Here is a 20,200-nt window from a genome sequence, read left to right as displayed (position 1 = left end):
CAGACCGGTGGAAGCTCATACTCGACCTCCAGGACCACTCTTTCCCCAACATTTTTCAGCAGGCTGATGATCTCATCATGGCGGAATTTGGCCAGGTTGATCCCATTCACCGCTTTGATGTAGTCGCCCACATCCAGCTGGTCACTTCTACAAAACAAACCATGTCACCACGGAGGACATGTCTTTCCCGAAGGCCACTCAACTATCTTTCTCCTGTCCCCCCATCTACATTAACATGTCAACCTAGCAAACATCCTGCTACTTAGGTTGTGACTGAACCCTACCAGAAGGAGCGTGGCTGAGTCCGGGTGGGATGTGGTGGGAGTGGGGCTAGCCTACTCATCCTGTCTGTTACATTTTGGCACTTCTGCCTTTGGTGTGCTACTATCTCTGATTGTTCTTTAAACATTTTACCTCTCTTTTTTTTTAATACATCCTAAAAGAAAAAACGTGTGTGTGTGTGTGTGTGTGTGTGTGTGTGTGTGTGTGTGTGTGTGTGTGTATGTGTGTGTGTATGTGTGTGTGTATATGTGTGTGTGTATGTGTGTGTGTATATGTGTGTGTATGTGTGTGTATATGTGTGTGTGTATGTGTGTGTGTATGTGTGTGTGTGTGTATGTGTGTGTGTGTGTGTGTGTATGTGTGTGTGTGTGTATTAGTTGCTTGCCCCCAGGGTTGCTTCTCTAGGGACAGACTCTGATCCTGACTTCTCCAACCCCACTCCACCCCTCTTATTTTTGTTGCCTGCCTTTTGGACACTTCATAGCTTTTAATGTCCTTATTGGAAGTGGGACCAGAGTCAGAGCCAAGGGAATTAGTCAGCATATTTAGTTTCTTATTGTTTACCTTTAAAAGAATTGAATTGTCTATTACAGAACAGGACTGATAAGAAGAATATTGGGGAAGAAGAAGTTACAGAGAAAGCCTTGGATTTCACTATCATTACCATCCCCCTCACAGAGCTCCGACTGTTCTGGGCTTTACTAGACAGGCTTCCAAACCAAGAGCAAGCAGTGAGACCAGTGGTGGGAGGAAAAATATATGTCACTGGGTACTCGGACAAAGTGTGAGTTTGTTGCTCTGGATGTCCCCTGAGAGATCTCTTAATTCCTGGTGGGAAGGAAAGCCATTAGAAAAGGAAACATTTTCTCTGGACACTTGGAGTTGAGCTTCCCAGTCTTTCTCATTTGTCAGTTTACATCTTAGGGGCGTTTGGTCCACATTTAGATCATCTGAACGCCACCTTCCCATTTGCTACTGAGAGGAGCAGTCAGACCTTAGGCACTCCTGTAAGAATTAAACCTGTGAGAGCTGGGCTGCTCCTGAGGTGACACAAAACTCCTCAGCGGCTTCAGCCAGCGCAGCCAAGCCCCTGGCAGATCAGGGGAACAGTTTCTGAGGCATGCCCGCTGTCTTCTGCAGGGGAGATGACAGAAGGACAGCTGTCATTTATTTATCAGTGACCTTTTCTGGTAAACTCTAATTTTCTGCGTTAACTATACCCTTGTTCCTTTTCCCCCGTTTCCCCACGAGGCAGTTACCTGGCAGCAATCCCTCCCTGCCGCAGGTTGGACACTCTTGGCTTTCCATCTTTATCGATTCCTCCTGATACCGTCAGGCCAAGAGTGGTTCCCTCCTTCTTCATCAGCTCCACCACGGTGGAGCCCTTGAATTCCTCTGTAAAAGAGAAGCATTCAGCCCATAAACGACAAATGGTCCAGAGCAGCTGGCTATGGGGTATGGTGACTGCACTCCCTGGATTCCCCCACTTTTTCATTGATGAGAAAGGACCTCAGCATGCATTGAAACTGCAGCATCTCCTGATGCTGGGAACACAGACGGTGCTGAGAAAGGCAGTCTACGTAGGAGAGGTGACGAAACTGGCCCCAGCGGACTGGTCTGCTCTGGCGTCACAATAGTCTCGATCCTCTTAGGTATCGATGACAGGTTTCTGCCACTCTCTAGAGACTTTATTTTCTATTCTTGTTACTCAAAATACAACAGGACGTTGCCAGGCAAGGAAGAACAGAACTTTAAATAATCATGCAAACCTATAAAACATGGCAGCCAACACACATTCCGTTTAGCATCCCAGCTTAGGAAGCTAATTGCCAGAAGAGTGTTCTCCACAGTGTTATCAACACTCATTCATTAAAATCCAAAGTACAAGGCTCAGGGGACAGGTCCTACAGCACACCCCAGCAAGGCAGCATTGGTCGTCAGGATTTGGGTGTAACGGCCATACAACTTTCACTATCAAGGTAGCACAACTATGAAAGCTCACCAATTTCTACACACTATCCCGGAACTCAAATGTCTGGATTTTAGCCAGGGTAGGAGGAAAGATAACTTTAAGAGTATGCCTCTCACATTGAACTACCTGAGGACCCAGCTATACCTCTCTTGGGCATATACCCAAAAATGCCTCAACATATAAAAAAGACACGTGCGCCACTATGTTCATAGCAGCCTTATTTATAATAGCCAGAAGCTGGAAAGAACCCAGATGCCCTTCAACAGAGGAATGGATACAGAAAATGTGGTACATCTACACAATGGAATATTACTCAGCTATCAAAAACAATGACTTTATGAAATTCATAGGCAAATGGTTGGAACTGGAAAATATCATCCTGAGTGAAGTAACCCAATCACAGAAAAACACACATGGTATGTACTCATTGATAAGTGGCTATTAGCCCAAATGCTTGAATTACCCTAGATGCCTAGAACACATGAAACTCAAGACAGATGATCAAAATGTGAATTCTTCACTCCTTCTTTAAAAGGGGAACAAGAATACCCTTGGCAGGGAATAGAGAGGCAAAGATTAAAACAGACACAGAAGGAACACCCATTCAGAGCCTGCCCCACATGTGGCCCATATATATACAGCCATCCAATTAGACAAGATGGATGAAGCAAAGAAGTGCAGGCCGACAGGAGACAGATGTAGATCTCTCCTGAGAGACACAGCCAGAATACAGCAAATACAGAGGCGAATGCCAGCAGCAAACCACTGAACTGAGAACGGGATCCCCGTTGAAGGAATCAGAGAAAGAACTCGAAGAGCTTGAAGGGGCTCGAGACCCCATATGTACAACAATGCCAAGCAACCAGAGCTTCCAGGGACTAAGCCACTACCTAAAGACTAAACATGGACTGACCCTGGACTCTGACCTCATAGGTAGCAATGAATAGCCTAGTAAGAGCACCAGTGGAAGGGGAAGCCCTGGGTCCTGCCAAGACTGAACCCCCAGTGAACGTGATTGTTGGGGGGAGGGCGGCAATGGGGGGAGGATGGGGAGGGGAACACCCATAAGGAAGGGGAGGGGGAGGGGCTAGGGGGATGTTGGCCCGGAAACTGGGAAAGGGAATAACACTCGAAATGTAAATAAGAAATACTCGAGTTAATAATAATACTAAAAAAAAGACTACGCCTCTCTCAGGAAATAAAAATGAGGTCAATATTTACTGTGCGGAGGCTTCGCAATGGCCGTCTCTGTGTTAGAGGTTCCTGCCCCATTATTCTCTCCTGTTACACAGATACTTTCTGGGTGGAGATGGGGAACCATATGGTTTTCCGGTTTTTACTGGTCAGGCTATCGATTTCCATCGTCACAGACTTCTAGGATGCCAAGCGTACGTTAAAACGACAAGAATCGTTTTGTTTTTACTAAGCCACAGGTTATTTTTTTAAGAGATTATTTATACTCCCTTTTCCAATTTTTTCTTAATTATGCATAATGGTTCATTATACTTCAAAAATCTCTATGAATGTTTATTGTACAGATATTTAAATTGTTGACGACAGATTATTCCACCAAGATACTAAAAAAAATATCACATTAAGAGAAGAACTAGAGTCTCATGTGGCCCAGGGTGGAGAACCAACTGTCTGGTGAAGAGAGACAAGGCGCACAGATGTGCTAACTTCTTCAGGGACATAGGTGTCATCCCAGTCAGTAGTGTCAGAACTGCCTGGGCCGACGACGTCATGACCCAGCATGTCAATCAAGAAGCCAGCATGTCCAAGTGACTGAGTTGTAGACTATTCTTTAGAGTCCGAAGAAGAAGCAATGAGTTTATATTAATGTCATATGAATATATGAAATGCCATAACATTTCATCTGAAGGCTCAGGTAAAGACTAAAACTCAAGCATAAAAGGTCTGGCCACCTGCATGAAAGTCCCCAGCCTTTTATGCTATTTCCCAGAAACGCCTGTACCTAAGTCCACTAGTATTTGCTCGTCTTTTGTGCCCCCTTAAACAAAACAACCACTTAGACAAGCCGTTGACACTGATGTGGGCCCAGCAATAGTGGAGATGTCAACTTAAGAAACAACCGAAGTCTTTGCTGGTAGAAAGCCAGGTTCCAACGTTTAACAGTCAATGGTTGACCATGATGATGCAGCACATGGGGTCTCTCTGCAGCACAGACAGGTAAGGATGCCTAGCGAGTCTGGCGGACAAAGAAACTCATTGAATGTTTTTGAAATATGCGTAGTGGTGTAGTTACTTCAGCATCTCATTTAGAGCATTAAAATTAGACATAGGGTTCAAGCATTCATTCTTTGGGAATTTCATACTATGTAATTTGACTCTATTTCTCTTTCTCTGTTCTTCTTCTTAACTATTCCGCAGATAAGCATCTCCTTCCCAACAACATGATTTTGTCTTTTCTTTTCTAAGTAACCCACCAAGTTCACTTTGTGTTTTGCAAATACTCAAGGGGTGTGGTGTCATCCACTAAAGCATGGTTAGGCTGCCCTGGGACACACGTGTAAAGAGCCCTGACTTGCCCTTCCCCTGCAGCAACCAGCTGTCAATGACTCCTCCGTTTCGGGTAGGGGGATCATGTGTGTTTCCTTCATTCATGCAGAAATGTTGACTGGCTTAATTCGGGGCAGGTCTTGCGGGGGTACCTGAAGTTGTTGGAAATTCACAAGTATCAGTGTTTTTGTGTCCAGAAGACATGGCTTTGTTCCTTCACAATTTATGCTGCAACAGTCTTTGAGTGCTCTCTTCTCTCTCTCTGTCTCTCTGTCTCTCTGTCTCTCTGTCTCCCACTCCCCCACACACAGAGGGAGAGGGGATGGGGAGGGGAGGGGAGGGAAGGGGGGAAGGCAGGAGGAGGAGGAGGAGGGGGAGTGAGAGCGAATAACGTAGATGTTCAGTTTCTGGCTAATTATTTCACAATCACCTTGACATTGAATCAGTCTCTGCTGTCTTCTGTTAACCACTATCCACTGCCCAAGGAAACTTCTCTGATGTCTGGGAGTTGCACTAATCTGTGGGAATGGAGGTATAAATTTAGCGGGCAGTTGGGTACTATGTCCACTTGACAGAATAATAGTAGTAGGTTCACCCCTGTGGTTTGTGAGTTCTGGGTCCTGGGCCAGATTTCCAGTACTAAGCATGTATTTCCTCTTGTGGTGCAGGCTTTAACCCCTATCAGGAAGTGGTTGGCTATCCCCATAAATTTTCTGCCACCACTGCACCCAGGGGTCTATTGCCATTCTGGTTATTATTGTAGTTCACAGAGTTCACAACTGGCTAAAATGATTGGCAATTTCTTTCTCCTAGCAGCCTGCATAGTGCCTACTAGGACTATGAGTTAGTCAGAGGAATGAAGCTTCCTGGTCAGTACCGACAGGATTTCTGCATGCCCTGTGACTGAAGGGCACATGAATATTTTAAGTGGTCATGTCACGCCTGCCATGTGAGAAGTTTCAATTCATTGACACTTATTCCTACTTGGGTCTCCAAGAATGCGAGAACTGTATGAGAGGGATTTACAATTATGTAGTGTCCAGTCATATGTGATGAAGACCTGTAGGTTTGCCTCTGCAGGAAAACTAGAGCCAAAGTTACTGGCTGAATCTCAAAAACATAAACGACTCAATTCTTTCAATTTAACTCTTTTCTTTGGAATATAAATCCATTTATCTGGGTACTTTAAAAGCTGGTAATAGTCAATTACCCTCTCATTTAAAAATATTTTAAGTCTTTTCCTAAGAGCTACTTTTAAGCCAAGAAAGAAAACATTTATGTCCCAGTTAATTAAGTAATTTGTGGAGTCATTAATTCAGTAACTCGATGAATGCTTATGGCGAGCCCAACAACAAAACTCAAAGATGGAGATGGTGAAGCCTGTCATCCTCGGGGGTGCTCAGACTAGATACGGAGGCAAAGCCACGGTGTGGCTTGTGGGAAGGCACACGGAGGAAACCATCCTGGAAACAAGGTAAACAAAAGGTGTTATGTTTCCAAATGCAAGAACTAACTCACAGTTTTGTATCCTGACCAAGCTGCTCGATTCATTGATAAGGATTAGCTGAGTAGCAACCCAGACCAGAGGAGTAATATCAATTAGGCAAAGCCTAGAAGCGAGGGTCGAATATCCTTGCAAGGAAATGTGCTGAATCACAAGGAGGCTAATTGCAATAAGTCTCTTTAGTCTCAAAGGAGCTGATTCAGTCTGGTACAGTGCTTCCTAAAGGAGTGGGAGAGAAGAGGAGGTTCTGGTGAGGGTGGGGATGGGGGTTGGGGTGGGAACTTGTTCCTGGAATTTTTTCCTGCTAACCTACAGGCTCTACTCAAGCCATCAATCACTGCCCTTTTTTTTTTTTTTTTTTTTGGTATTTAATGTCTGCATAACAATGCAATGGTGGAGAGGAATGGAGACAGATGCTTTTGTTTGCAGGAGTTCCCTTGTGTGTCAAGGCTTGCTAAACAAGCACTGCAGTAAAACAGGGGACTTGGGCAAGTTGAGATGTACCAGACATTTCTTTCCTTTGTCATTTAAAATGAAAATATCATTCCGCAAAAAGAAGACTGAGCACAGCGAATGCAGCAGAATGCAGCATGCTCACAGTATCAGCAGCCCTAGAAACAGAGGATGTCTAATTGGGAAGAAAGGGATGGCTCCAGATTTGAGATTTTCTTCATCATCATATTTAATTATCATTTAAAAAAGGAAAGAAAAAACAACATAACCAGTTTTAAAAAAAAAGGAAAGAAAAGAAGAAAGGGCAAGTTCACAAGTTTACTCAACAGACCCCCTCCCCCCCCCCCCAGGGTCTCACTGGTGGCATGGGATTTAGCTGTTTGCTAATTTTCTTTGAGTTTGTAGATTCAATCTTTTAAGACATGAAAGTCACGAAAGTTTTAAGAAAAACAATAGTCATGATGCGTGAACACAAAAACAATCATGAAAAAAATCTTAATAACAACATGAAAATCTAGTAATATAAACTTTCACAAAATGCATGACAATGTATGTATAGCCCTCTGTCTCTGTCTCTGTCTCTGTCTCTGTGTGTGTGTGTGTGTGTGTGTGTGTGTGAAAGAGAGAGAGCAAGTGTGCACAGGTGTCTTTTTGCATGTGGCAGTCAGAGGTTAACATCAATGTGTATTTTCTTCAATTGCTCTCTGCCTTAAGTTTCATTTAGGAAACAAACACAAGAGAAGAAAAACCAGGTAAAAGTCCTACCATAAACACGTGATCATTTTTTCCTAAACTAACCTCTAAAGTTGACAGTATCAATGAAAGCTTCCATGTGATGTTTGGGGCACAGGGCCGAGCTGGCATTACTAAGAACAGAACATGAGTCCATGTGGAGGTTTGGTGGGGACTTCCAGAGGTGTTTAGCTTGTTCTTCAGTAGTTCTGGGGATGAGTAGGAGAAGCCTGCTCACGATGCCTCCCTGACACGGGTCTTGAAACCAAAGACGGCTGTCAGAAAGAGAGGCGTGGGGCAGAGAGGCCAGCAAAGTTCTCAGTGCCTGACTCCCCAAATTTCCCAGACTCTAGATGTGCTTGGATGCATAGAACAACAACAAAAAATTGACAATAACAGAATGGACATTGTGCACTCTGAACCTGTACCAACCCTTCTATCACCTTACTGTGTTTTCAACTGCTTTGCATGAAGGGTTGCCATGACAATGTTTGGTTCTGTGAAAGCCTTAGTGTCTGGACACTGTTCCCTCATTGTTTGTTAACAAATAATTATTAGGCCTAGTGTAGTGAAAGAGAGCTAGTCTTGCTTTTCTGGAAGGTTACTGAAGTTAAGAGCTAAATAAAGAGGGAGTTCCCAATGTTATGAACATCACTGAGACTAGGGTGTATGTAAGTGGTGATTATTCTAGGGTGGCGACTGCTATGGCTAGTAAACAGAGACTGTAGGTGAAGCCTGTGAGGGTCCTCTTGGTGTGAGAAAGCAGTGTTCTAGATGATTCCTGAGAACCAAATCTTGAAGACAGCCCAGTAGTGGGCTGGAGGCAGGGGAGGTGTTACAGCCCGAGGCTGCTGGGATGTGTTGGTCCTTGCAGTTTCTCAGTCCAGCTATGTGCCCTAGTAACACGGAGAGCTTTGGAGGTACTGGGCTTTGCCAAGAACAGCTGAGCCAGAGCTCCTGCTGATGGGATGGCTTATAGTCTACTTGTTTTTGTAGTTAATCAAAACATTCCTTTTGAATTTTTTATGTACAACCTAAAGTCTGCATCACAACTGGACAGTTATTGAGAGGTTTACGGTGCATCTCTATCAAGCTTTTAAGTATACTTTGAGATTGTTGTAGTTCACATGTGCAAGGAATAGCTAGGAGGGCAACGGAGGCTTTGTCTACTGCTTAGCGTCTCATCATGCTGTAAGACAGCCCAGGACAGTAGCATCGGTGAAGTCAAGGCACACGGAAATTGGTTCGCGTAAGGAGTAAGCACACTGCTCTTTTATAGACACACCCATTTCCGTCCCACACCCACCATTTCCTTAACCTCTGGCCACCTGTAATCTCTGTTTTTGCATCTTTGTTGTTTCAAGAATGTTGAATATATGGAATCTTGCACTGTGAATGAAAACAAACCCTTCAGGGTTAACCAGGACCTCCTCCTCCTCTTCCTCCTTCTCTTTGACACTTAACATCATTCTCTGCCATTTAATCTGAGCTGCTTTTCTGCATCTGTGGCCTCCGAGAACCATTTACAGTACAACAAGCTATGCTACAGTTTGCGTAACTCCTGCCTGTCGAAAGACACTGTGGATGTTTCAGGTTTCAACTATTATTCATGAGGTCACTCTAAATATTCATGTGCAGGTTTTACATGATCATGAATATTCATTCTTTGGGAGTAAACGCCCAGAAGTAGAATCTGTCTGTTTGTCACATAGTGGCTGATATTTAGTCCTCTAATAAACTGTTCAACTGCGTTCCAGAGTATTTATTCTATTTTACGTCTCTTCTTGTAACATACAAATCATTCAGTTTCTCCACATAAGTGATATGGTCACCAATAATTACTTTAGCCCTTGGATAAGTGTGTATGTGCATACCTGATTATACTTAGAAATCAGACTGTTCTCACTGTTGAGTTCTGAGAGCTGCTTCTATGTTGTAGGGAGTTCTCCTCTGCCGAGTAGGAAGCTGACAGATGCCTTCTCACAGGACGTAGATTTTTCCTTCCAGCGTCCTCATGTGGCTTCTGTAGAGCCAAGCGTTCTTAGTGCAGATAGGGTCTGACTGGTTCCCTTTAGAGGCTCTGCATTTGTCAACTCTTTTGTTACCGTTTGACCCATAATTTCTAAATGTCTGCTACATTGTTGATAATATGATTTACATTTAAGTCTTTGGCCTAATTTGAGTTAATTTTCATATAGAATTTTCATCTTTTTTTTTTTTTGCCCTAAAGGTGTCCAATTACTCTAGTGACATTTTCTAGACTGGCATATTTATTAAGCCACCTTTGCCTCTTGTCAAAAACAAGTCATGTGTAGTGATACAGTGTGTTTCTTGGTCTCCTGCTTGTTATTTCGCTGTATGCATTTATTTCCCCACCACTGTTCCCTGGCCTTAATTACTGCAAATCTATACTATGTAAAAACTGGGTAGATAGACTGACTCCCCCTACGCTTTTTATAGTTTTAAAAATTGCTCTTTTGTTTTTCTATATAAATTTAAAAATAATCTTATCTATAGCTATAAAATGTAGCCGAGATTACAATGGCATTTGTGACCAAAGATTTGGTAGAATTCAATTGTAGGATGATGTCATTACGCAGGTGAAGGCAGGTACAAGATAGAACGAGGCCTGTCATTGGACGAGAAGGAAGGATGGGCAGGAGAAAAGTTTCAGAGAGAGGAGAAGACGAACCAGAAGGGAGAAGCAGCCAGGAGAACGTGGAGGCTGATGTTAAGATTCCTCTATGCACATTTACAGGTTGTTATGAATATTCTTAAGGGATGGATGTGCACAGGGCTTTGTATGTCTAGGTGGGCAATTATATCTTATCAATGGGGTCAGAGGTTATTTTATTGTGTGCTTTTACATGTGATGATTTAATTGAATTCAAGAGAAGCATGTGGTGGCTGGAGACATGTGTATGTCTGGCATGGTGGCAGCCTGCCTTGGGAACTAGACAGGTAGAGAGATTGCTGCCAGGATCAGAGGCCATCAGCAGTGTGATATGGGATGGAGCAAAGCAGGTGAGAGGCTTTGCTGACTGAGATGAAGACATCTACCAGATATCTTGGGACGCTACGATGCCAGACCTAGTGTGGCGTCAAAGACAGCCTTTTAAAATAATTTTACAGCAACATTCAATTTTTTGGTTGCCCAGAATTTTCCATTTGGTAAAAGATAACAAATCTGTCCAGTTTTTGCTTAGACTTGGTTTGTCATCTTCATTCATAAATACTTTCCCAGGTTTGAGCACATAAGTTCTATGCTGTGCTCTGCTAGCTTTACATCTAAACACTTTTCTCAGTTATCATGAATAATATTCTATTACTAACAATATTACATATTGTTCCTTTGCTAGGCTAGACACATACAACTGACATATATATATATACATATATACATATATATATATGCCTTATGAAGGTAATTCATGTGCTAATGGGTTTTTTATGGTTTTTCTTTTTTACATACCTGTATTTTCCCCCTTTCTTTTTTTTTAATCTTTGTTTATTTTATGTACATAAGCACACTCTAGCTGTCTTCAGACACACCAGAAGAGGGCATCAGATCCCATTACAGATGGTTGTGAGCCACCATGTGGTTGCTGGGAATTGAACTCAGGACCTCTGGAAGAGCAGTCAGTGCTCTTAACCGCTGAGCCATCTCTCCAGTCCATTCCCCTTTCTTGTCTTAAGTACTGTGTGGGTTTCCAATTCAATGTTGAATTAAAGTGGTGACCTGGATGGCCTTACCTTTTATCAGTCTTGGGGAAAAGTATTTGGGGTTTCAGCATTATGGAAGCCAATGCCTTTTTCTCTAGAAGCTCTATTAAGCCGAAGTTAACCATCATTCTTAACTTTCAGAGAGATTTTTAAAGCTATAAGTATGTTACATTTCTTAATTCTTTCGCACTAGTCAATAAGATCTTTATTTTTAACTTGCTAATATATTGAACAATAGTGAGAGATTTTCCAAGTATTGAGCAAAACTTGCATTTCTAAATCAATTCCACCTAATCACATTGTATAATTTGAAAACAAGTTATGGAATTCTAGTGCTAATACCTGTATTAATAACTCTATTCCCATGCAGGAGTGGTGTGGCCTGCATATTTCATTTTTCTGTGTTGTCTTCCATTTTGACATCAGAATGATATTAGCTATCTAAAATGAATCAGGAGACACATTTCTTGTATTACCTAGAAGATATTGTGTAGAATTGTTAATTATGTTTTAATATTTGGTAAACTTTTTCCATTGAAGCCATGTAGACTGGTAGACTTTGGAAAATTTAAAATCTACAAATTCAATTTCCTTAATAGTGTTAAGACTACTTAAATTATCTATTTCGTAGTGGGTGGTGGTTTGTGTTTGCCCGCGTCGGTTCATATGAGAACCGGCATTCTTTGAAAGCTCCGGGTTATTCTAGCATCTTGTCAAACCTGCAGTGCACTAATACAGGAGTTAGCAGGTGAGGAGAGGCTGCCGGGGAAGAGACTGGGAAGCAAAGGGAATTCTCCAGAACTGAACTTTAGAAAAGTTTCTTCTAATGTTAGCATGAAGCCATAGCTTGGGCTGAATGAAATGCATTTTACCTCTGAGTCAAAACCAGCTCTGAGGAAGTTGGTGTAGTAATGTGACACACTGACTCTGATGGCCTCCATTGTAAAAAACAATCACACAGAGCTGAAATGCAACGGGGTGAATTCTGCTGATGTCCACTCCAAGGTGGGTGTCCCCTATGAGCAGTCGGAGGTTTCCCTAGGAACCATGGGTCTGCGTTCTTTCTTCCCTCTGTTTTGCCACTGTCTTAAGGCTACCATTGACAAACTGTGCAAGGAGACGATGCAGATTTCATAGTCGAAGCACTATTACGAGAGATTTTACTTCTTTGAGGGAAACAAAGCCATATTTACTGACTGCTGGAAGCAATGGTGTTTACCAGTTAAGCAACCAACCATAGTACCTCGCTTTTGCTGATAGCTCACTATTCTGAAGGAGATATTTTTCCTGTGGATGCTATGATCAAGGCAACACCACGTGATAACCGGTCTGAAACAGGAACCGAGTTTACAGATGTTAATTCAGCTTGAGGGTCTGGGAAGATGTAGAATGTTTAACAAACACACAAACCCTTACAAAATACTGGGGTTACCTGAATGCGAAGGCACCTTTGTTTTGTGCTTTTCGGATAATTAATAAGTCGTCGGGAGAAAATGTGCTCTACATTATTTGGACCTAACCGTAGAATGACTTTGGAACTTCATTTGAATTATCTGAAATTGCCAAGACTCCGAGGATTTCATAAACAGAAGAGGCTTGGAAACTTCCGCCATAGGATTATCTATTCCAGCATGATTGTATCCAGCAGATGCTGTGAGAAAAAGATTTCCCGAAAGTCATCGTATTTCAAGGGTAGCAGCTCATTTCCCATTCACACGTAACTCCAAAGGAAGCTGAGGATTACAGTTTAGACAGACGCCCAGGCAGCACAGTCAGATGGCTCTGGTGCTGGGTGGCAGACTATGCCCCCCCCCCCCCTCACACAATGTTTATGCAGAGAGCACAGACTCCAGGTAACACAGGCGAAGAGGGATTCCTGACTTAGAGATGGTTTCAGATGTATGAGGAAGGGGAGGACAAGGAAGACTTCAGCCATATTGATTTGTTTACCCGCTGAAGATCAGTGTGTGTACCTGAGAACGGGGCTCGGGAAAACAGTGGGAAGTTTACGGTGGTGAGTGACTGAAGCCAGCACAAGGATACAGAATCAAACACGAGGGAAAATCATGAGGTCGAAATTATGAAGAAAGAGAGTTTCATCTTAGTAGTTTCAGTATTTTAAGTTTTATTTTATGTGTTTGGATCATTTGTCTGCTTGTATGCCTAGGAACTGCATGCGTCCCTATTGCCTGAGGAGAAGGTTAGGAGGCAGCGTCCACCCCTACAGGACAGGAGTTTCACATGGTGTGAGTTGTCATGTGGGTTATGGGTATTAAACCTGGAACACCAGTCAGTGCTCTTTTCACTGAGCCATCTTGCCATCTCTCTGCCCCTTGACTTGGGTTGATTCGGACATCCCACAGTGGCCTACCAGACCCTCATCCTGTGGCACAGCACTAACAGAGAAGGCGTGGGGAGCATGCTCAGCAAACACATGATGGTGAAGTGCTTTGCTTCTATGGGTTTAATCTATTGCATTAGATTAAAAGAAAGGGAAAAAAGAAGAGAAAGAAGCAAGACAAAAACAAAAGCAAACAAACAAACAAAAAGACCAAAAGCAAAACCTTGAATAGAGAACGAGAAACGCTGTTGATGAACTCTCCCAATATTAAGTCACAAAGTCGGGAACGCTGGGCTCAGCGATTGTCTTTGGTTTCCTCTGTGTCCTTTCTGTGGATAATGGTGGCTGTTACATTAGCAGATGTGTCCTGGCACTTGCTGAGTGAATGAACACGAAGGTAGCAAGCCCTGGCTTGTGGCTAACAGAATTACAGCCCGACGACACAGTAGCATCAAGGTGGAGGAACGGGGGACAGCCATTTTCCTCAGCTTACTTGGCAGTGGATACAGTGGTGGTTGCAGTGGCAGTGGCACAGTGGCAACGAACGTCCTCTGCTTCTGCTGCTGCTTCTGCGGCTGCTGAGGACACCAGACCACGATGCTGAGGACTCCGATGACGATCACTACTATTGTGATTGTCATAACACAACACTGTGGGAACATGCATGGCTTTTGGAAAGACTATTACTGCTCACGCTGTGGTTTTCTCTGTATATTACGTGTAGTGAAGTTACTAGGGAATTTATCCCTCCCAGGAAATACACAGGAGCCCTCTCCAATGCTCATTTCAGGCTCTCCCTAGCGTTGCTTGGTTCAGCAAAGCTGCGGGCAGCAACGCTGGGTTCCCATGATGCACAGCTGTGTATTCAGCCTCAGTTCTCGCCACAGCAGAGCAGAAGAAGGTCTGTCGGCGCTATCCACTGCTGTGCAGCGGCATGGAGAATTACAGCAGAAATGTGAATTAGATTAGTGGATTACAGCATATAAATAGTCAGCTTGAGTCTCCATATGAACTACAATTATGCTCAGGATTGATCTCAGCAGTGGCGGGGACAGCCAGATTCATTGCTGTATGTTTTTATTCTTAGAGTATTTCAAAAGGCATGGAGGGCAGATCCAAAAATATGGAAGTAAATATGAAAATCTGTGACCGCCTTAACACAGGTGGTATTCAGATCAAGTTCTTTTTGGCAAGACTGATTCTGATGAGGTGTGTATGTGTGTGTATGTTTGTAAATGTATACGTGTGTGAGTGAATGTATATAGTATATGTGTGTTTGTGTGTGAGTGTGTGTGTGAGTATGTGAATTTGTGTGTAAGTGTATAGGTATGTATGAGTATGTGAATTTGTGTGTGTGAGTGAATGTATTTGTTGTGTATTAGAATGTTTGTGTGAGTGTGTATGCCTATGTGAGTGTGTGAGTATATGTATGCATGTATATGAATGAGTGTGAGAGTGTGAATGTATGTATATGAATGTGTGTGAGTATGTGAATTTAATGAGTGTGTGAATTTGTGTGTGTGAGTGAATGTATATGTTGTGTGTTAGAATGTTTATGCGTGTGTGAGTGTGTGAGTGTGTGTGTGTGTGTGTGTGTGTGTGTGTGTACTTTCCTCATCTCTATAATAGAGATACTAACAATATGTGTCCTACAGGCAGGGTGTTTTGAGTGAACAATTTACAACAGCATCTGTCTTAGAGTGTTTACTATGTATTAGCCATGACATTATTCAAATTATCAGTATTTGGAATATTTCAAGAATGCACATTGCCAAATCTTTATATATAATACCCATAATGTTTAATCTTGTGAGGAGTTGCAGACTTCTTGGAGAATATATTGAAAACTGTGGATTCTCAATCCAAAGAACCTTTAAAGTAATTTAAGAACTCATTTTTAAGTAAGGAATCTTCTATAGCTTATCAAAAACCTTAAAAGATGAGGAAAACTTAAGAAACGAGGATCTTTAGAGCAGTGATTCTCAACCTGTGCATGATGACCCCTTTGAGGGCTGCGTATCAGACATCCTGCATATCAAATATTCACATTATAATTATAAAGCAGCAAAATTACAGTTATAAAGTAGCAATAAAATAATTTTATGGTTTGGGGATCACCACACATGAGGAACTGTATTAAAGAGTTACAGTGTTAGGGAAGGTAAGGACTGCTGCCTACAGGATCATGTTTGAACATAGTGTCAGTCAATGAACACCACTAGATACCATGTACGCATGTGAGCTACAAGTTCGGGGTCAGCATGGAGAGGCCAAGCCTGTCAATGACATATTCCTACTTAATTCCATGATAATATGAAGGAAAACGTGTCAGAAGTTATCAGAGACAGGACAAGGCCCATGGACCTCAAATTCCTCTAGATCTATGGCCTCTGGATGGATATTTAGACAGAAGAGAAGCTGGAAACGCGTATGTATGTATTCATGTATGTATGCATGATATATATATATCAGAGGTCTGTTTGGTCTGGCCTCAGTGGGGAGATGTGTTTAATCCTTGAGAGACTTGAGGACTTGAGGCCCCAGGAAAGGCCTGGTGGGAGTGGGGGCATACTCTCTGAGGCAAGGGGAAAGAGGAATGGGATGAGGAACCAGGAGAGGGATAATGACTAGAATGTAAAAACAGCAACAAGCACAAAATCACACAAACACACACATCCATCCCCCACCCCCACCCCACGCATCCCCCACCGCCCCCACACACACCAAGCAGGAGACCCAGTAATTGTGTTGCCTGAAAGAGCTCCAAGCAGTTTCCCTTTGAATAAGTGACTTTCACTTCCAAGCAGTTAAAGCTCTAGGTGCAAGTTGCTGACATAATTGAGATCTGGATATTCCAAGTTAAACTCCAGCAATTGACCAGGCGAGCTTCGAAATTACTCTTGCTCTTCAGTGCTTCCGAAAGGAAGATAGCTACACTCTTAGTGCTACATCTGGACTGTTTCAGCTCAAGAAAATAAAAACTAAAAACCAAAAAAAAAAAAAAAAACAGTTTTTGACTGTCTGTAATTGCCAGCCTCTGTGGCAGCAGCTAACGTGGCAAAGACTAATGGCTTCCATATATACCTTCCTGTAGTTCATGCTCTAAAGGTCTGAGACAAACGCCTGTACTAAGGATCCCAGAGATGTGTGCTTAGGGTATAGTATGGCCTGGGAGCCTGAAGGAGAGGTACGGTCCAACCTGTGGTGCTGGGAAGTACCTTGTAAGTCACCGAGGTGTCATTTGACCTTTAGGCTCCTTGGATAGAAACAGGAAATCTATTTTCCGTCTTTCTCTCATTCCCATCTAACAGAGAAACGAAGCTACCAAAACTTGATTCTTGAAGTGTGGTTGGAGAAAATAATTCCTGCTACCTATCTGCTGGGATAGCCATGGGGCTGGCTACACCCTGGAGTTATTGCTAAAAAGAAAATGCTTTCAGATCCCTCCGACATCAAACTGGGTGACTCCTTCCACAATCTGGTGAAGGAACCTGCTACATTAGGTTTGGCCTCCCCCTTCCACAGATAACTAATAACTCAGATATTCACACCCCTAGATTGAAAAGATATGTTTATAGCCCGGATACTTTGAAAGACCAATCCAGTATTTTCAAGCAGTTCATTCTCTTCAAGATGTTTCCATACTTATTACCTAATTTAGCTTTCAAAACAACCCTGTGAAGAACATTAACAGTCAATGGAAGGGAAATTAAAAATCGGGTTCTTTCATTTAGCAGAACTTGTACCCATTTCATGTGCACAGAGTCGAATCTTAACAAAACAGAATGCTGGACATTTTCAGCGACTTCACAGCAGGCACAAGACGTAGCCAAGGACCTACCAGGTTAGGACTGAAAGCTATGGTATGAGCTGACTTCAAGCCACTGGGACAACAGTAAGTCAGTCACTCTTATTTTGCTACAGACGCCATATGTCAGGGGTATGCACTTGACATGGTTGTTTTGTGAGACTTGATCCATCTCGAATAAAGGAACAGATGGAAACCAATAGTGTGGTCACTGCAGATAACCAAGAGGCAATGTACTAAGGGAGCCCTGTGAGCTGTGGACAAGCCTGGAGGTCAGTTGCAGTCAGTCTGCATTTTATTTCTACCACGCCTGAGGCACACTGGGATGCTAGGCAGGAGCGGGCTGAGCTGACCATAGCAAGGACAACTCTCATGCCCTACTTTTGGCTTCTTCTACACTAACAAGGAGAACATCACTCTCCCCTGAGCCCCAGCCTAGGCCAACTCTATTGATTCACATATTAAAAAGCAAAACAAGCAAACAGAAGGAAACCCTTTATATTGTTTCTCATCATTAGGATAGATAGCAGAAACCCACCAATAGAGTTATCTCTTTGGCTCCATTCTTTTTTTTTTTTCTTTTTTTCGGAGCTGGGGACGGAACCCAGGGCCTTGCGCTTGCTAGGCAAGCGCTCTACCGCTGAGCTAAATCCCCAACCCCGGCTCCATTCTTTATTATCTCAACCACTGTGTGTATTACTTCACCCAAATAAAATGATCTCTGGCTTCACTCTATATGTGAAACATTTTAGCCATTCTAACCCATAGTATACCATTCCACTCACCCATCCATCCACCCATTCATCCATCCATCCATCCATTCAACTTCTCCTTGACTATCTATTGTTCATTTGCTAAATGCTAAACACTCTATGATCAAGGAAAAACAGGCAAGTTCTAATTCTAGCACTCAAGAAATTTTTGTTCAAGTAAAAAACAAATATCTTAAGAAGTTAAAATAATAATAATGCAACCAATGGTAAGGATCAAATTTAAGGCTTGGTTTGGGGCAAACCAGAGATTGCACTTTGAAAAATATTCACTAATGTTTTATTGTGTCCTAGGCAAACCATCCATATTGCCTTTGGCAAGTCACTAAAGGCCTTACTGTGCCTTAATCTCTGAACTAAAAGCTCAGAAACTAAAATGAACCATCGTCAATCATTCACTTCAAAATACTACTACGGTTAAAGCATGTACTTCATTTAGCATTTTGATGAAAAGACTATGCTGTCAATTAAATTATAATATAATGCCTTCTTATTGCTAAGAATTTAAAGATGTTACACCTAGTAAAAATCTCAAAGTATGTACAAAAGCAGGAAATTATCCACAGCATTTTCTGAAAACGCCTCTGTGTTCACCTCCAGAACCAGTGTTAGCCATCCATGGTTTCTTTACAATATTGTTTTCTGGGCATCAAGAACTTGGCAAAGTAGCATTGCCCAGGAAATGCTCAGCTTTTGTTTCTTGGATTTTTCTTCAAGCTGATGAGCTTCACTGGCAAGTTTTGATTCTTACTATTATGGTGACATACCCTCACGAGCTTATGTTTTTCTCTCCAGTTTGTGGTACTATAATTTTAAAATAAAAATTGATATTTATTTTGAGACAGAGTCTTATTATATAATATATAGGCAGAGTCTTATTATATAGGTCTAAAAGCTTTGTAGACCAGGTTAACCTTGAACTCATGGAGATCTGCCTGCCTCTGCCTTCCAAGTGTAGGATTAGCTGATTTTGACAATGTTATAGATGGATACTTGCATCATTTCCACCCCTCCTCTCCCACACTAAACCTTCCCTTCCCCAACTCTCTCTTGGACTTAATATTCTCTTCCTCTATAAGCACACACAACACCAGACTGCACACACACACGCACACACACACACACACACACACACGAGTGTGGCTCACATGTATATGTGCTTTAGGCTGAGTGTTTGGGATAGAATATCCTATCATGGTAGCCACTGCCTATCTGTAGTTCTTCAAGCAGAGATGGATCTTTTGAAATTCACATGATCCCCCTTTGGCATGTCAAGGTCTGGTCATCATGAAGGTCTTGTTTAAGCAACCACATTATGGAGATTTCCTGGATGCGACATCTCTGTTGTTTCTAGGAAACACTGTGTAGCAGCAGGCATTCTGTTCCTCTCAATCTTTCTACCTTCCCTTCCTCAGTACTCCCTGAGCCTTGAGTCTGTGAAGATTGTGTTGCAGATCTACTAACTGGAGTTGGGCTCCCTATGGTTCCTTCTTCTCCAGGAGCTACTGGGATGGTTCGTTGGATAAAAGCCAGTTCCTGAAAGCCTGGTGACACAAGTGTGATTACCTCACCAAGACTTTCATCACCAAGAGTCTGAACCAAGCCATCATAGAAAATGCTAATGGAATCACAAATTCTACAGGCTTAAGGACAACTACAAAATGCTTCTTTTCACAGATGTTGAAAAGTATAGAGCAACAAGAGGGTGGGGCTTAGGATAGCTAGAATATAGTATGTTTTTCCAAATTCCATTTCAAAGTGAGGATTTCAAAGCACCCAGGAAGGGGGGACCAGATAGGGATAGCTGTGTCTCTGGTCTTGCCTTCACCTGTTCTCACCTGCATTCTCTTCTGTTCTTCCACAGAATGTGTTGTGAATTTTCTAATACTGTAACCTAAGTGTGTCCAGTGGCAGGTGCAGCCATTCCCAGCTCTGGCACTCTGTGTTCTGTGACAATAATGCACCGGGGAAGCCATTACACACTTCTGAGAATTTCTGTGGCACAGGCATCTCCCAGAGTCTTGGGAAAGATGCCAGTGACATATCCATATCTTTGTAATGTCTCTTCCATTCTGAAAAGTGTATTTTTGTGTTC

General features: G+C 42.6%; 1 protein-coding gene across 19 annotated transcripts in view; it reads right to left on the bottom strand.

The window, feature by feature from the left end:
• Grip1 (glutamate receptor interacting protein 1) overlaps positions 1–20,200 on the bottom strand; it is a 657,377-nt gene that overhangs the window by 158,361 nt on the left and 478,816 nt on the right. For all 19 annotated transcript variants that reach the window (XR_005486730.2, XM_039079960.2, XM_039079965.2 and 16 more), the window contains 2 exon segments: positions 1,542–1,677; positions 2–147 (listed from right to left, as the gene is read on the bottom strand). Coding sequence is in view for 18 of the 19 variants with exons in the window: in XM_039079960.2 (XP_038935888.1) it covers positions 2–147; positions 1,542–1,677 (282 nt within the window). In the remaining variant the exon portion in view is untranslated.

Source organism: Rattus norvegicus, chromosome 7 (assembly GCF_036323735.1).
Source record: "Rattus norvegicus strain BN/NHsdMcwi chromosome 7, GRCr8, whole genome shotgun sequence".
NCBI classification, from domain to species: domain Eukaryota; kingdom Metazoa; phylum Chordata; class Mammalia; order Rodentia; family Muridae; genus Rattus; species Rattus norvegicus.
Note: the sequence above shows the minus strand (reverse complement) of the source record. Positions and strands in the feature narration are given on the sequence as shown.